Here is an 18,123-nt window from a genome sequence, read left to right as displayed (position 1 = left end):
CCTGCCCAGAAGAGCTCACAGTCCAAAGGGTAGAAAGGGAAACTGAGGCACAAAGCAGGGCAGGGACTTGCCCTGGTCACACAACAGGACTCTTGCATTCTGCCCCAGGTTCTGGGAAGAGAGTGGGGTCTGGTGGTTAATATAGGGGGTAGGAAGTCAGGACTCCAGGGATTTTCCACACCTGATTCTGCCACTGACTCACTGTGTAACCTTAGTTGCCTTCCTCACTCTGTACCTCAGTTTCCCTATAAGTGAAAGAGGGTTAAGTGCTTTGAGAGCCTCTCGCCCATGCATGGAGGGCACCAAGGAACCTGGCTGGGGCATAGTTTGAGCTGCACGTCAGGGTTTCGCTGAGAGCTCCCCAGGGCCTCCGTGTCTGAGTAAGATCGCAGGCGCTTTTAATGCATCCCCAGCGAGCACAGCAGACCCAGAGCCAACCCCAGGCAAGGAGAAGGCAGCCTTTGATACTGCAGTCAGTGCTGATGGAGAGGACCTTGCCGCAGGCTTGGGGGAGGGAGGGGGCTCATGGTTCTGAGGCAAGGAATTGGATCGGGGCTGCTGGGCACCCGCCCCCTCCCTCCCCCATCTGGGGAGAATTTGAGCCACTCCCCCAACCTCATCCCAGCGCTGTATTATCCAGCCTCATTCATGGAGGAGCCTCCCCCATCCCTCCCCCAACACACACACTGTCCAGCTCCCCTTCCTTCCCTCCCCCCCACCCCCGGGAAAGATCTCTGTCTTCAGCCCTTTCTTTCTTTCCCCGCCACGCCATGCCCCGTCTCACACATGCACACCCCCCATCCCCAGCTGGACAGATAAACCCCTGAGACCATGCTGCCAGCTGGGGAGACAGCGTGGACTAGTGGCTAATACACAGGCCTGGGAGCCCTTGGCCGAGTCCCTGCGCCTCACTTCCCCTGAGCGTGAAAACGGGAGCAGGATGCTGCCTCTAGGCTCTTCCATGGCTGCCAGCCCGCTGGCATCCGGGCACCTCCGATGAGTAATTGTGACCATGGTGATCTCTCTCCTGCCCTTTCCTGCGGGCACGAAGGCGACATGAGACTGAATTCCTCAAGCGTTTTGAGGTGTTGGGGGGCAAAATGGCAAAGGGGCCAGCTGCAGCCATGGCCACTGGCTCAGGGTGCCCAGCCTTTGCCCTTCATAGATGTTAATTAATCCTTGTGACCCCCCCCCAGGCAAGGTATTATCCTTCACTATCTTGGGGTAAAGTGACGACGTGGCGTGCACTGGCTTCCCTTCTCCAAATCAGTGGCAGAACCCAGGAATCCAGCTCACAGTGACCTGCTGTAGCCACTAGAGCACACTCCCCTCCCAGAGCTGGGGCTAGAACCCAGGTGTCCGGCATCCCTGATGTAAGCACTAGACCCACTACCCTCCCAGCGTGGCAAATATGATTTTTTTTTTTAGAACATGGTAGCGCCTGGAAGCCATGATTGTGGACTAATATCCCCCTATGCTAGGTGCTGTAAGTTTTATTGCTATTAGGTGAATTATGGTAGTGCCCGGAAGCCCCAGTCATAGACTAAGACCTCCATTGTGCCAGGCACTGTACGTTTTTATTGCTATTACATGAATTATGGTAGTGCCCAGAAGCCCCAGTCATAGACTAAGACCCCCATTGTGCTAGGCGCTGTACATTTTAGTGCTATTAGGTGTATTGCGGTAGCACTTGGGAGCCCCCGTTACGGGCTAAGACACCCCATTGCGCTAGGTGCGGTACGAACACAGAACACAAAGGCAGCCCCTATCCCAGCCCATGAGTCCTGTTTCCCAGTCTCTGCCCCCCCGCCCCGTTCTATCCTACTAGGCCATACTGCCTGTGGGCGTGTTCCCCCCCCCCCCATGTGCAGCACACTGTTCCCGAGGGCGGCAGCAGTCTCCTCTGCAGCGTCGGTCCTTAGCCCATCTCCAGCTGCCGCCTTGGCAGCCCAGCGCTTGCTCCTTTCCGCTTTTAATGCGGCTCAGCCCGCCGGAAAGCCCCCGAACCCTGGAGGCGAAGACAAGAGCTCGGCATGATTATTTATCGCTCCTCCCTCTTCGTTATGTGGTGGGACCCGTTAACCCGACGCGCTGACCTTCGGTATTCCAACGGGGACGCCGCTGCTCCTGGGCAGGCTGGCACGGCGATGAGGGCACTGCCCCTTCCCTTGCAGGCGGTGCGGAGGTCACTCCGGCTGACCTCGCTCTGGCTGGTGCACCGTGCATGTGTCTGGGGAGGGCGGAGGGGGGGGGCTTCAGAACCGGCGCTCCGCCCAGAGGTTTATTGCATTCGCCGCAGCTCGGCTCTGTGTGGTCAGTGAGAGCCAGGCCTGGTTGACAGGAGAGGGGGCAGGCAGCTGGGTCTCTCCGGGACCACGGCTTGGCAGCCTCACCTCACCCCTGTGGCTGTTGAGCAATCCACGCCTCGGCAACCCAGGACTGGAGGGGACCTCCTGGCACATCGTGTCCGGTCCCTGCCATCGCAGGCCATCCCATCCGCTCAGCCCAGTCAGAAATGTATCATGCGCCATCAGCTAACTAGCAGATCTGCCAAACCCACAGGAAAAACGCAGAAATGGGGCTTGTTTTGGGGTTAATTGGCTTGGGAGTTGCTTGTTGGCTAGTTTTTGGCTTGTAGCATTTTGGTTTTTTCGATCGTGTCTCGGCAAGCAGGGGCAAAGGGCAGGGAGAGAGTCAGGGGTTCACAGCGGGCCCTGACTCCACGCCGGGGGGAGCTCTAGTCACAGAGTGTTGGGGTTCTTAGGGATTGGCTTGTTTTGAAATGGGATTAGCTTGATTTTTGGCTTATTGTGACAGTCTGGGTGGTGGTGGTGGTGCTTATTTACCATGTGAAAGGTGGCAACTGTGCTAACTAATTAGGTTATTTTCCCCTCTTGGTGGGGGGGGGGCGCTGTCTCTGAGTCAGCTCGCTGGGGCTTTTAATCACATCCCCAGCAAGCCTTCCAGAGCACAGCCCAGGGGAGGAGATGCCTGTCCGTGAGACAGCAGCATGTTCTGGTCAAGGGGACCTGCCGGGGTTCACCCTCCTCCGTCGCCCCTGTGGCTGGATCCCCTTATTAGTTATTCGGATGGTAGTAGCCCACGGTGCCAGGGGCTGCACAGACGCAATCTCCTGATCTCTCTCCTCTCTGATGGCTGTCTGGCAGGGCAGCACCAGGGCCTGGCTTAGAAAGGTGGGGAGGGGAGAAGCCAGGTGACTCGGCCAAGGGCTGGTTGGGTCTGTCAGCCAGCTTGGTGTTAGGCACATTGGGCGTGAGTCCTGCGGGGGGTGGGGGTGGTCCCAGGTGCTGGGAGCCCAGAGGGGAATGACCCCAGCTAGCTTCTCTCTCTCCCCAAACAGCGGAGCCCAGCTCTGACTCCCCCCACCCATCTCTGTTGTCTTCTAGGTGGAGCTGACGGGCAGCAGCGTCTTTGACTACATCCATCCCGGAGATCACCCTGAGGTCGCCGAGCAACTGGGGCTCAAGCCGCCTTTCGATGCTGTCAGCTGCCCGCTGGGGAGCCAGAAACCCCCAGGCCTCACCGGGGCCAGTTCCTCCTCCTCCCTGAACGAGGCCTCCGAGCCCGGTAAAGCCACTTCTCCTGCTTGGCCAGAAACAGCCTGTGGACCCATCCCCTCCCCCAACCCTCTGCCTCTGCCCCAGGGCTGCGACAAGAACCCGGCAGTCCCTGCCAGTTTCCCCTTCTCTAACCACTAGACCCCGCTCCCATCCCGCCAGGTATAGAACCCAGGAGTCCTGATTCTCAGACCCCCCTGCTCTAACCACTAGACCCCGCTCCCATCCCACCAGGTATAGAACCCAGGAGTCCTGATTCTCAGTCCCCCCTGCTCTAACCACTAGACCCCCATCCTCTCTCCCTTCATCTCCCCCCTCTTCCTTTCTCCCTTCCCCAGTCTCTCTCTCCCCTTTCCTCTCCCTTCCCCCCTTTGTCCCCGGCCCCGCTCCCCGAGCCTTGGAATTCCCAGCCCTTTGTCACTCCTGTGTGAGCTGCTTCCCTAGGGAGGGCAGGAGCCCAAACTCTGTGCTGGCTGGTTATTCACTCACCTGGCCCCCGCCAGCCACCTTCACCCAGGGGTTGTCGGTGTCCGGCCCCGCCTCCCCGCCCCGCACACCCACAACCACACCAGGGCCGTGCGGAGGAGCCGGCATCCAGGAGCCTGGTGGGTGGCGAGACATGAAAGGGAATCTTCAGTCGCCTTCCATCTCATTTGATATCCGTCTGCTTGGCTTTTATCTGGGGAACCTTTAAAAGATTTATACGAAGCAGGCGCGTAAAAGAGAATGGGATATAAAGCTCAGCCCGGAGCACGCTCTGCCTCCCCAGACGGAAAGCAGACAGCGGCCCCTCCTCTGCATTGCTGGGGGGTGCAGAGCGGCGCAGGTGTAGGGGGGGAGACGTGTGTTCCTGGAGGGAGGGGGGGTTCCACTGGGGATGGGTGCCATTCTTAAGGGGGGGGAGTGGCAAGCCAGAGAGATGGGGGGCACACAGTCTTAGCAAAACAGCTGCTCCCAAATTATGAGAGATGGGCAGGTGTTTGCATATGGGGGTTGTGGCGGGGGCTGGCGGAATTGGGATTCAAAGGGATCTGTTCCCAGAGGGTCGGAGGTGGAAGATGACACAGCCCCATGCCCCTACTCCAGCAGAAAAACAGACTCCTCCCCCATCCCCGCAGGAGGCCACCTGCTTTTTAAATCCGGGGCGGCCCGCCTCACGCCTACAGGGCTGCGGAAGCGGTCGCACCCCCAGTTATTTGAGGGCCAGCCTCGCTCTGACAAAGGCCCCGCCCCTCATGGTGATTAGCCAGAGCCCGGGGTGGATGACCACGCCCCCCTCGCGCTGTGTGGCCTGCCGGGTGCCTGAGCAATGACGCTGATCGCGCCGTGTCTGTCTCAGATCCCGCCGGCTCCCACGCCCGCCCCAAGCACGACGCCCTGGAACGATCCTTCTTCGTCCGTATGAAATCCACCCTGACCAAGAGAGGGCTGCACGTCAAGACTTCTGGCTACAAGGTAATGGGGCCTGGGGGTGTGGTCTGCTATGTGCAGTGCCCCTAAACTCTCGTGTTAGCAAGTGGGGACACATCTCTCCAGTGTCCTCCCACAGAGGCTGATAGTGTGGGGATGATCAGATCTGTGCCCTCCATGCTCCCAAAGACCTGATTGATCAATTTCCATGCAAATACCAAAAGCCTTCCTCTTTCCCTGCTAGCTGCTCACCTCTACTGAGCCTGGATCATTTTCTCCTGTTCAGACCTCCCTGCAGGCCCTGCCCCTGATGCTTCCTCCCAGCTAAGGCTGTGCCCCGCTGCCCACTGTCCGAGGTGTGAATGGTTAGTGCCAGCCTTTCCTTCTCTCCCCGTGGCCGGCAGCTCTGCAACGGCGCACAAGTTCAAAGGGATCCAGGAGCCCGTGGCAGCGGGATCAGCGCCAGCAGGAGGCACCCACCGTGTGTCAGGAATCAGGGCCTGCAGCAGAGCCAGTCTCGAGGGCAGCTGGGCTGACTCCTGCTCTAACCACTAGGCGTGACTGCCCATATCCTGCTCTCTGACTCCCTTAGCTCCCTTTGACTCATTTCTGGCATGGCCCTGGCGTTAGGGGCCCAGGCTCTCCGTCAGTGGTACGGCACAAGGATGCTGTCTCAGTGAATAAATGTTCCCCGCCCATACACACCCCTCTCTCTTTCTCTCCGACCCCCCCGCCACACACAGGTGATTCACGTTACTGGCCGTCTCCGCCCCCGCCTGCCGTCCTTCTCCCACGCCCATTCGGTCCTCAGCCGAGTCCTGGGGCTGGTGGCTCTGGCCCACACGCTGCCGCCGTCCACGCTCAGCGAGGTGCGCATCGAGTGCCACATGTTTGTGTTCCGGGTCAACATGGATCTGCAGATCGTGTACTGTGAGAGCAGGTGGGTCCCGGGCAGACGGCTGGGTCCGGAGTGACTCGGTGGCGTTAGGGCCAGATTCTGCACACAGCCATCTGGGAGTAAGTCTGGAGTCACTGCAGTGATGTCAGAGATAAAATTGGCCTGTGCCTTTTGTTTTGGCCTCAGGTTAATACCTGATACAGCCTTGTAGTCTGGGTTCTCTCTCGTCCCGCTACAAGGGATCCGTTCCCTTTCTGGGAGCCAGGGCCCCAACTGGTGTGAAGCCACCGTCACCCCTTTGGCGTTGATGGGGCCGGATCCCCAGCTGGTGTGAATCGGCTGTCGCTCCATTAGAGTCAATAGGGCCAGACCCCCAGCTAGTGTCAACTGGAATCAGTGGAGCTGCGCCAATTTACCCAGGCTCAGGCTCTGGCCCCTACCATCCAACAGCATCCTGGTGCATGCCAGGTCGGCACCCCTTCCTAGCCAGTCTCTGTGTCGGGACAGGGGATGGCGTTCAGCTGGTCCACCCTTTCCCATCTCTCTCTGCTTCTCCCTGCCTTTATAACCCCCCCGCCTCTCCTTCCCCCACAGGATCAGCGATTATATGGACCTATGCCCCTCGGAGCTGGTAGGGAAAAGCTGCTACCAGTTTATCCATGGCGAGGACGTGGAAGGAATCCGGCAGAGCCACCTGGACTGTAAGCATCCCAGTTACGGTCCCCTGCTCTGGTTTGCTCCAGCTCTTCCTCCCTCCGGGGTGAAGGGTCCATGCCACGTTGGAGGGGACAGGAATATAAAGGGACGTTTCAGAACCCAGCGGGCAAGGCTCTCTGCTGGATTTTCAAATTTCATCAGCCAGAGGCAGGAAGTGCTGTGGGAGTGAGGCACTGGGCACCCAAGAGACTAGCCTTTGAGTCCCACATGTGCCACAGATCCCCTAGCCTGCATCACTTTTTAAAAAATATCTCTGTGCCTCAATTTCTCCCATCTGTACAATGAGGTTAATCAGCCTTCCTTGGTCTGTTTCAAGTGTCAGCTTTTCGGGGTGGGGACTGTCTCTCCCTGGGGGTGTGGGTCCAGCCCCTAGCACAACAAGGTGCTACCCTGACACACAGCAAGTTGTGCCTGCGTGCTGGATGGCTCCGGGTTCCTAGTGCAAAGGAAAGTTGTGTCCCCATCCTCTCCTGGGATACTTGCTGAATTGTCTCTGCCAATGGTTTCTCCTTCCTCCTCACCTCCTCTGCAGGAGACGCCCCTGCCCTCTAGCTCTTTGTCTTGTGCGACATTTTGTTCCGCTTGGGTAAAGCTGCCTGCGCCGATCTGGGTCTAAGCTGCTTCTCTCCAGTGTCAGGAGCAGCTCCAAAGTTGCCACCGTAGCTGCTTTTTGAACTCCGGCTGCGTCATGTTTGCTGTGAGAGGGGTTCAGTTCCTGCCTCCCTGATTGCCCCTCCTGGGTGGGGTGCTCTCCCTGGCAAAGGGGTTGGCCGTGCTGCATGCGCTCAGTCCATAGCTGGATTTCCTCCAGGCGGGTGTGTGGCACTGCCTGTCCAGCAAGATCTTCCATCAGCCCTGTCCTTTCCCCAGCAGACCTGATGTGCCGGATCCCAGGCAAGTCTTGCTGAGCCCCAAGGTTCTTCGTAAACTGCAAATTGTGATAATTAAAAATCCGCTGAATATCCCTGTCAGAATCCAAGCATTTAACCCCTGCTTGTCCAGGCGAGATCCCAACCCTGGCGATTAAATCCCTGCTCCCTAAACCACTCCCCTGCCTACTCCAGTTTCAACTGGACGCAGGATTCTTTCTACACTTCCTGGCCTAAACTGCAAGGCAGATGTTCAAACAACTGCTGCATCCCACCCTCGAGAGGGAGCAGCTGGACTGGGGTCTTTATATGCAGCATGAAAGCAGCTTTGGATGAAAGGTGCAATCCGTTATTAATAAAAACTAGCCCTTAACCTATCAAAACTTTGGGCCGGGCCCTGGCATGTGCTATGGAGTCAGGCAGCTTCAAAAGCCAGAAGGGACCACTGTGATCATAGCAATGTCAGGCTGGAAGGGACCTTGACACGTCATCACGTCCCGCCCCCTGCACTGAAGCAGGACCAAGTAAACTTGGACCAGCCCTGACAGTCTGTTCTTAAAAATCTCCAACCAAGGGGAGTCCACAACCTCCCTTGTTCCAGAGCTTCACTCCCCCGAGTTAGAAAGTTTGTCCTAATATCTCGCCTCAATCTCCCTCGCTGCAGATTAAGCCCATTACGTCTTGTCCTACTTCCAGTGGACACGGAGAGCACGTGATCGTCATCCTCTTTATAACAGCCCTTAACATATTTGGTCGTCTACTCTGACTTCCTGTCTAACACGGGCCGGCGCTTCCATTAGGCGACTCTAGGCAGTCGCCTAGGGCGCCAGGATTCGGGGGGTGGCATTTTGTGCGCTCCCCATGGGAGCTTCCGGTTCCATTCCCATCGCACCACCGAAGAAGGACCTTCTGCCAACGTGCCGCGGAAAACAGCGGCAGGCAATTGAGCAGCTCAATGACTGCCGCTGTCGCCTGTGGCATTTCGGCAGAGGGTCCTTCTTCGGCAGCGCAATGGGAGTGGAACCGGAAGCTCCCGCATGCCCCGTGGGGAGCGCACAAAATGCCGCCCCCCGAATTCTGCCAGAAACTCTGGCGCCACTCCTGTGTCTAACACGGGCCATAGGAATGGCCTGAATTAATTCAGGTTTGAACTAGCGCAGATCTCTTATAAAAATACATCCAGTCTTCACTGAACACTTGCCAGTGATGGGGAATCCACCACAGCCCTTGGTCAATTGCACCAATGGTTAATTACTCTCCCTGTTAATTACTCTCACTTATTTCCAGTCTGAATTTGTCCCGTTTCCACTTCCAGCCATTGGATTGTGTTAGTCATTCCTCTGCTAGACTGAAGAGCCCATGATCAAATATTTGTTCCCTGTATGGTTACTGATAGGTTGGGATCAAGTCGCCCTTTAACCTTCTCTTTGTTAGGATAAACAGATTGAGCTCTTGAAGCATCTCACTATAAGGCCGGTTTTCCAATCCTTTGTATCATTCTCGTGACTCTTCTCTGACCCCTCTCCAGTTGATCAACATCCAGCTTGAACTGGGGACATCAGCACTGGAGAGAGATGAAAGGGGCCACAGAAACATCCGAGATGACGACAAGCTGGATAAACCATTAAGGAGCCATGGCTGTGATAAGTGGGGCTGGGATCTTGAGCGGTGGGGGGGGGTAAAAGCCCCTTTCTTGGCTCTCTGTGCTCATGCTAGAGGGGAAGGGGTGGGGCCTGGCAGCCTTCAGCTAACAAACTTCTTTTTCCATTAGTGTTGAAAAAAGGCCAGGTCGTGACCCAATATTACCGCTGGCTGCAGAAGAACGGGGGCTTTGTGTGGATTCAGTCCTGTGCCACCATCTCGGTCAATATCAAGAACCCCAGCGAGAAGAATATGATCTGGGTCAATTACATCCTCAGGTGAGATCACATGGAACAAATCAGCAAGCTACAGAAGAGGGGTGTCGCTGTTCCACACGCTGTGCCAATAGGGATAGATTCGCAGACCCTCCTGCTCCGAAAGCTCAGGCAGCTGCCACCCACTGAGCTCCGGGGCAATCCCCGTTAACTGCTGGCTTTGTAGGGTCTAGGACACACAGGTGAGCTGTTCTGAGTTCATCCAGGAGAGGGCAATGCTGTGTGCGCAGGCGGTCTGAGGATCCCAGAGCACTGTATGATGAACTAATGTTTGGACTGCGGTAGCAGCCAATCAGGGTCAGTGCTAGGCTGTGTTCCCTGTAAGCCGGGCAGGGCAGGAGAGATTTAAGTGCCGCCCAGCTGATTAGAGAGCAGCACAGCAGGCGGCATGTGTACAGGTGCCCCTCTCTCCACCTGCGGCTCCCTCCTGCAGCTGCTCCCAGGGCCATCTTGCTGGCTGTGCAGGGGGGGGGGGAAGGAAGGGTGCTGATGTCAGGGGGTCCCTTCACCCCCAGCCCCTGTACCCCACCTCTGCAGAGCAGGGCAGAGGGGCCACAGCTGGACTCAGGACTCCGGAACTGCTGCGGGAAAGGGTGGGTGGCTGAGTGCCTTTCTTAAAGAGACAGTGCACTGTTTCTGAGATTTCCCCAACAGCCAGCTCACACACAGGGGCGGCTCTAGGGATTTTGCCGCCCCAAATATGGCAGGCAGGCTGCCTTCGGCGGCATGCCTGCGGGAGGTCCGAAGCCGCGGGACCAGCAGTCCCTCCGCAGGGATGCCTGCGGGAGGTCCACCGAAGCCGCAGGACCAGCGGACCCTCCGCAGGCAAGCTGCCGAAGGCAGCCTGCCTGCTGCCCTCGCAGCGACCGGCAGAGCGCCCCCCGCGCCTTGCCACCCCAGGCACGCGCTTGGCGTGCTGAGGCCTGGAGCCGCCCCTGCTCACACAGTGTCTGTCTCTCTCTCTCTCTCACACACACACACACTCTCTCTCCCCCGTCCATGTACCCCATCTCCGCATAGCGGAGGAGGGGAGACAACAGGGCTCAGGACAGAGCAGGAGAGCTTTCAGTGAGTGTCTTCAAGAGACAGCACAGGGCATCTCAGAAACTTTCCCAGCAGCCAGCATACACGCTGTCTCTCTGTGTGTGTGTCTCTCTCACACACACACACAGAATCTCTGTGACACACACACAGTCTGTGTCACACACACACACACACTGTCGCTGTATCACACTATGTCACACACACACTCACACACTGTCTCTGTATCACACTGTCTCACTGTCACACACTGTCTGTGTCACACACAGGCTGTCTGTGTTGCACTGTCTCACACACACACACACTCTGTGTCACACACACACACAGTCTCTGTGTCACAAGCTGTCACACACACTGTGTCCAGGGGCGGCTCCAGGCCCCAGCACGCCAAGCGCATGCTTAGGCGCAGTAAATGACCGATCCTCCCAATCCCCATGACTGCGGGCAGCCCAGAGCCCTTTGAATCCCGGCCGCGGCTCCAGTGGCCGGGCTGGGGCCAGGATTTAAAGGGCTTGGAGCTCCCCTCAGCGGCAGGAGCTCTTGGCCCTTTAAATACCTGCCCCAGCCCTGCAAAACTCAGGGTTCCCCGCAGCAGCCGGAGCCCCGGGCCCTTTAATTTGCCCCTGAGCTCTGGGGGCCTCCCAGCTACCTCTGCAGCTGGGAGGCCCTGGTTGATTTAAAGGCCCTGGGTCTCCCAGCCACAGCTGGTGCCCCAGGGCCTTTAAATCTTGAGGCCACGCCCCTTCCAGATGAGGCCACGCCCCCCTCAGGACTCCGGCAAGTACTGGTAAGTCCTGTAAGTTACTTTCACCCCTGTCGAGAGGCATCCCTGCCGAAATTCAGGAGCGACGCCTCTTGATGACGTCACTTGTCGACGGCAAGCAGCGTCAGCGAGAGGCGTCCCTGCCGCGGCATTTCGGCGGGTGCTCTCCTGGGGGCCAGGACGCGGGCACCGCGTTGGGGACCACTGCTCTAGACTATGCTCCCACCTCAAGTTGGGAACGGGACCCAGGAGTCCTGCCTCCTAGTCTAGTGTGTTGCCCATCACTTCCAGCCAGGCTGGCTGATGGTTTTGTAAGTGTTTTAGTGATTAATACTCTTCATCGCAGCAGTTCCTGGTAGACAAGGATCCAGCTGCACAGGCTATTAAATGCTGAGAGAAGCAGCAAACCTGATTGAAAACCTCCTTTGCCCCCATCCCATTCCAGCAGGGCTGTAATTTGTTGAGAAATATTTCTCTGTAGCTGCAGAGTGTGGAAGACACCCTGGGAAATGTGATCTGAGACCAGCGGGTAGCTGCCATTTCTATCTGTATTGTCCACCTCCCTGCTGGGGCTGCAGGGGGAAATCTGCATCGCCCACAGTCCTGCTCGGATAGACACACCCAGAGCTGTGCCTCTCTGCTGGGCCCCACTCGCATGTATTCCAGGCACCAGTTTGCCCAGGTATAGGAACAGAGGCCCTCAAAGGTGTTTCAGGGCCTAACTCGCATTGAAATCAAAGGAGTCGGGTGCCTAAATACAGTCGTCTACAGTAGCACTTAGAATCCCCGGTTGAGGTCACATGGGGAAATGGAGGCACAGGGAGAGGAAATGACATGTGCAGTGCCACAACAGTGAAGGGCCTAGAACCCTGGAGTCCTGACTCCCAGCTCCTTTCTGTTCTAACCACTAGACACCACTCCTCTCCCTGAGTTGGGAACAGGACCCAGGAGTCCTGGTGCCCAGCCTCCCTGCTCTAACCACTAGATACCACTCCCCTCCTGGCATTGGCAGTAGAATCCAGGAGTCCTGGAGCCCAGCCTCCCTGCTCTAACCACTAGACACCACTCCCCTCCCGGCATTGGCACTAGAATCCAGGAGTCCTGGCGCCCAGCCCCCTCTGCTCTAGACACTAGACACCACTCCCCACTCAGAGCCCCTAACCTGTGCTGAGAGCTTCACAAACCCAGTAAAAGATAGTGGGAGAGGGGGAAAACAGAGGCAAGTCCCAGATCCTCAAAGGCATTTAGGGGGTTGCCCTCATCTGTTGTACTGATTTCTGTGGGAGGATCCAGGATACCAAGTGACTTGTCCAGGCTCACCCCACTGTGCTAGGCCTAGGACCTAGGTCTCCTGACACAGGACGTCTACAGAGCAGCTGGATATGAGTCGACAGTGTGCCCTTGTTGCCAAGAAGACTAACAGCATTTTCGGCTGTGTAAGTGGGGCATTGCCAGCAGATCGAGGGACGTGATCATTCCCCTCTATTCGACACTGGTGAGGCCTCATCTGGAGCAGTGTGTCCAGTTTTGGGCCCCACACTACAAGAAGGATGTGGAAAAATTGGAAAGAGTCCAGCGGAGGGCAACAAAAATGATTAAGGGGCTGGAGCACATGATTTATGAGGAGAGGCTGAGGGAACTGGGATTGTTTAGTCTGCAGAAGAGAAGAGTGAGGGGGGATTTGATAGCAGAGTTCAACTACCTGAAGGCGGGTTCTAAAGAGGATGGATCTAGGCTGTTCTCAGTGGTGGCAGATGACAGAACAAGGAGCAATGGTCTCAAGTTGCAGTGGGGGAGGTCTAGGTTGGATATTAGGAAAAACTTTTTCACTAGGAGGGTGGTGAAGCACTGGAATGGGTTCCCTAGGGAGGTGGTGGAATCTCCTTCCTTAGAGGATTTTAAGGCCCAGCTTGACAAAGCCCTGGCTGGGATGATTTAGTTGGGGATTGGCCCTGCTTTGAGCAGGGGGTTGGACTAGATACCTCCTGAGGTCTCTTCCAACCCTGATATTCTGTGATTCTACGATTCCCCACATGGGTGGGCAGACACGAGCTAGCGCAGTACAAACAGCAGCGGAGCCAGAGCAGCGCGTGGGCCAGCCACCCACGTACAAGACTGGTAGCCCAAACTGCTGCAACCACACTGCTATTTCTAGTGTGCTACCTTGATCAGCACTCCCACCTGGAGTGTGGATACACCCATAGTCTAGTGTCCTGGCTGCTGTGCCACCTGGGCCTTTTCACCAGGCCCAAGCAATGGATCTGGCCGTAAATATCCCTTCACTGGCAGCCACCCCTCAGGTTAGCTTGGTGTGCTGTTTCGCATCAGTTGCACAAGGAGGCTCTCCCTTCAGCGCCGAGAGGCACCAGGACGTGACACCTGATGTTGAAGCTAGACAAATTCAGGCGAAAAAGAAGGCGTACGTTTTTAACGGTGAAAGCAATTAACCATCGGAACAACTCACCCAGGGTCGGGGTGGATTCTCCATCACGGACCATTTTTAAATCAAGACGGGATGTTTTTCTAAAAGCTCTGCCCTAGGAATTGGGGGGGGGGGGGAAAGGCCGTTCTCTGGCCTGGGTTATACGGGGGGGGAGGGGGAGTATCAGACTAGCTCAGTGGTTCTCAAACTTTTGTGCTGGTAACCCCTTTCACATAGCAAGCCTCTGAGTGTGACCCTCCCTCCCCCTAAATTAAAAACACTTTTTTATATATTTAACACCATTATAAATTCTGGAGGCAAAGCAGGGTTTGGGGTGGAGGCTGACAGCTCACAACCCCCCATGTAATAACCGCGTGACCCCCCTGTTTGAGAACCCCTGGACTAGATGATCACAATGGTCCCTTCTGGCTTTGGAGTCTATGAATGTTGGTCACTGGCTGCCGTAGCTTCAGAGAACAGCTCTGAGCAAACGTCGCAGGGTGGGTGTGGCACTGCAAAAAATCACCACTTGTCTGGAGTGTCTCCCCCACCTGCACCATTAAAGCGACTCCAGCATTACACACTTTCTCTGGTGAGGAGAGGGTTTTTTTTTTTTTTATATCTAAAATAAATTAATATATGAATGACTACAACAGATGGTTATTAATGGCTGTTTTTTTCCCCCGCTAAAGCAAAAGGAGCTATTATTATGCTAATCCTGTAAGTAATTACAGATACCAGTGTATGATTTGTCAGGGTGATTAGTATTTTAGTTAATTAGTGCTGTAATTACAGAGACTAATTAACTTTCTCTCAGCCTTCCTGGAATGGAAACGTATTTACTTTCTTTTCGCTGGGAAGCAGCACATGATGAACGATGAGGCGAGGCAAGGGGGACCCTCCCCGTCCCACCCCAGGCTTAGCCCACTATCGGCAGGTCGTTCTCAGGGGCGTGCTCCTGTTGCTGGCCTCTCCCAGCCTCCCTAGTCATGCGCCCTGGCTGGGCTAGATGGTAAGGCTGCGGGAGACCGGCTAGTGGTTACTCGCTCGATTGTTATATGGGATGGGACTGTGATTTACAGAGAGGGCTTGGGGGACTCAGGACTCCTGGGTTCTTTGGCTAACCCTGGGAGGACAGTGCAACCCAGTGAGTAGTTCTCTTCCCATATATAGCAGGAAGTGGCTAGAGAAGGGGACCAGGACTCCTGGGTTCTCCTCTCAGCTGGGAGCGAGGGGAAAGCCGAATGCTTAGAATAGCGTGTGTCCTGTTTCACCTGCTGCAAGAGGATGGGGGTGGGGAGGGGTCATCATGGCTACCTTGTAGGGCTGCTGGCTTAATTACTGTTAATAAAGTGCTTTGGGATCCTTGGATTCGAGTTGATACAGACGTGGAGGAGGGTGGGCCAGTTTCACTCCTGGTGTAGCACAATCTACCTCAAGGGAGTTACACCGACCAGCACCCATCCTGCCTCTCACTGTGCCGCAGAGACACTATGGCTGTTACACCAGGGGAGAACTTGGCCCTGTGCTTTTCCCCTTCCTCCCCGCTCCGAGCTCTGGCAGAGCCGTTTGCAGGGGACGGCTCATTTGAATCGGATCCAACTCTGCCCGTCCGTAAACAATGAAACCCCAAAGCTGGCTGTTTTCTAAGAGAGAGAGCTTGCGATTTCCAATCTGTCCCTGTTTGTTCTTGGACAATAAGGCCATAGCCCCAGTGGAGTTGTTTTGCAGAGACCAGCCTGCAGGTGGCTGGCTGTGTCAGCTTGAAATCAAGTTTTCCTTCTTCAGTTCTTTTGTTAGGGGCGCAGTTGGTTTAATTTCATGGCCTCCCGGCAGGCTTAGCAGTCTACCAAGGATCAGCACACGCTGCTCTGTCTCCTTTGGGAGGCCCGTTCTAGGGAGGCTTGGGGGATAGGAGTACTACACTGGGCCACAAGAGACCTGGTTTAAAGTCTCAGCTCCGTCACAACCTGTCTGTGACCTTGGGCAAGTTACTTAGACACCTAAGTCCACCCTTTAGATGCCACTGACAGGCACCTAAATCTCCTAGGTGCCTACGGGCTTGTCTGTACAGAGACACTCAGAGGTGGTCTAAACGAGACAATTAGATCGACTCAGCTACTTCACTCAGGGATGCAAAAAATTCACACCCCTGAGAGACATAGTTAAGTCAACCTAAACCCCAATGCAAACAGCACTAGATTGGCAAGGTGGATTTACTACAGGTGTACCGCTGTGCAGTTTCTAGTGTAGACATAGTTTCAGGAAAGTTTAGTTTGAATTCACTTTTAAAATGGATTAGTTTAACTGAACTAAACCCCTCTGTGGATGCTCTTATCCAGAATTAGAATGGACTTAATTCGATTTAGCTGAATTCACTTCCAAAGTGAAATAGAATCCAGGAGTCCTGACTCCCAGCCCCCTCCCCTCTCTCTAACCTCTAGACCCCACTCCACTCCCAGAGCTGGGGATAGAATCCAGGTGTCCTCAGTCCCAGTCATCCCACCGTGCTCTAATCACTCGCCTTCCAGACCCTGAATTCAAACCCAGGAGTCTTGGTGCTTAGTTCCCTGCTCTAATCACTAGTCCACGCTGCCTCCCACAAGACCTAAGCTTGTGCTACAGAAATCCCATCAGTGGAGGGAACAAGCTGATCTGTTGTTTCTCTGATTTACTTTTGCCAAACCCTTTTAGCAAACCCGAGTGTAAGAACACGGCCCTGGACATCTTCCAGCTGCCTGGGATTCCAGCCCGACAGACCGATGCCTCCGACGTGTCTGACTTGGAACCTGACTTCAAAGGTAAAAGCCCTGGCCAGATTGCAGCCGAGCCAGCGACAGGATGTTCTGGTAGCACCTGCCTCATTCCAGGGACCATAGGTTACCAATGCTCTGAGCGGTAGCCGCAGGCCTCCAGCTCACTGCTGCACTGCGATGGGTATTTTAGCTTTGGCTTTGCCAATATATCCACTATGAAGGAATTAACTCAGGGGAGTTCTCTGGCCTGCGTCACACAGCGAGGTCAGACTAGATGATCACAGTGGCCCCTTCAGGCCTTACAATCTATGAATGCCCCAGACTGGGAGTCCCAGCCCCATCTCTGTCGGTGAGCAGGGGGGGGGCTCTTTCTTCTAAGCCATTCCTAGCCCCATTGTGGCTCGGGGAGGTTCCGTGCTGCAGGGGGTGGGGGGCTATCCAGAAAGGAGTTCTCTCCCTTCTAAGTCATCCCGCTTTGGTTTGGGGGGTGCTGTGTTATGGGAGAATTGGGCTTGCAGATAAGGGGTAAAAATGAAGCCCTGACTCCATGATCATTAAGGATCATTTTCATCAGCAACCTGAGGGCATTTCCTCAGCTGGTGTAAATTCGCCAAGCTCGGACTGACGCAGAGCTCCAGTGCTTCACACACATTAACCCCCTGCATCCTGGCCAAATTCCAGTTTGGGCAAGAACTGTTAGCTTCCCCTAATCCTTCTGCAATTTCAAATACATGCGGGGTTCATGTTCCCTTCCTTGCCTGTTCTATGGCTTTTAACAGGCTGCTGCATCCCACCCCAGAGGTGGCTGCATTTCAGGGAGGGGTGAAATACGTCATCTCTCCTACCCATTGCGGGGGCAAGTATCATGGGGCTTTCTGACTGAATGTTTGTAAAGTGCTTTAAGATCCTCAGGGGAAGGATGCCACAGCAGGGCAAAGCATCGTAAATTTCACTCTAGACACAGCCTCATCTTAATTAACCTCTCTTGGCATATGATAAATTATATCATAGGGTCATGCAGGGCCGGTGCAAGGATGTTTCACGCCCTAGGCAAAACTTCCACCTTGAGCCCTCCTCCCCCCCGCACTCCCACCGTGAGGTGCCTCCCCCCGCGGCAGCTCCCCCCCTCTGCCCTGAGGCACCCCCCTTGCGAAATCAGCATTTACCGACAAAAAACTAATCCTTCCAAATCTAGTTGTTTTTAATTAAAAAAAAAATCATGGAAAATACCCATTTTCTGACCAGCTCTACGTGTAGGGAAGAAACCAGCACTGGCCCTTGGTGAAGAATGGAATAGATGGGACCCGAGCAGCATTTCCCCACTTCCAATGCATTGCCCTAGAGATAGGATCCAAGTTTGGGCCCTTAACCAGCCCAGAGCATGAAGGAATCCTATTGCATTGAAGTTACAGACAACCCTGGAGACAGGCAGCTTGGGCTAGTGATTAGTGCACAGCCCTGTGCATTGGGTCGCCTGGTACCTGGTTCTGGTACAGTGTGACCTCAGCCCCTCCTCAGCATCTTGGTTTTTCCGTCTGTATAGCAGAGGTGGTGAGCACTGCGACGCTAGGAACCGGTGTTGTAATACTCGGATGGAAGAAAAGTACAATCTTATTAAGGGAGCTAATCTTTTCCTCTCCTCTTTGGCCATGAGGCTGGGAATGAGATCCATCCTGGCAGGAGGGACACAGTCTAAGAGGAAACATGCCGCGTTGACTTTGCATTGCCGGTTTGCCCGGAGGTTGTGATCATT

The 18,123-nt window shown here is 55.4% G+C and overlaps 1 protein-coding gene across 1 annotated transcript in view; it reads left to right on the top strand.

Moving 5' to 3' along the window:
* Positions 1-18,123, top strand: part of NPAS1 (neuronal PAS domain protein 1) — a 96,110-nt gene that overhangs the window by 73,492 nt on the left and 4,495 nt on the right. Inside the window, exons 6-11 of the mRNA XM_039511042.1 lie at positions 3,408-3,588; positions 4,918-5,033; positions 5,732-5,928; positions 6,481-6,587; positions 9,244-9,391; positions 16,309-16,415. Coding sequence (XP_039366976.1) covers positions 3,408-3,588; positions 4,918-5,033; positions 5,732-5,928; positions 6,481-6,587; positions 9,244-9,391; positions 16,309-16,415 — 856 coding nt within the window. The remainder of the gene's footprint in view (positions 1-3,407; positions 3,589-4,917; positions 5,034-5,731; positions 5,929-6,480; positions 6,588-9,243; positions 9,392-16,308; positions 16,416-18,123) is intronic.

The sequence above is a fragment of the Mauremys reevesii genome, linkage group 22, assembly GCF_016161935.1.
Source record: "Mauremys reevesii isolate NIE-2019 linkage group 22, ASM1616193v1, whole genome shotgun sequence".
Classification (NCBI taxonomy): Eukaryota; Metazoa; Chordata; order Testudines; family Geoemydidae; genus Mauremys; species Mauremys reevesii.
Note: the sequence above shows the minus strand (reverse complement) of the source record. Positions and strands in the feature narration are given on the sequence as shown.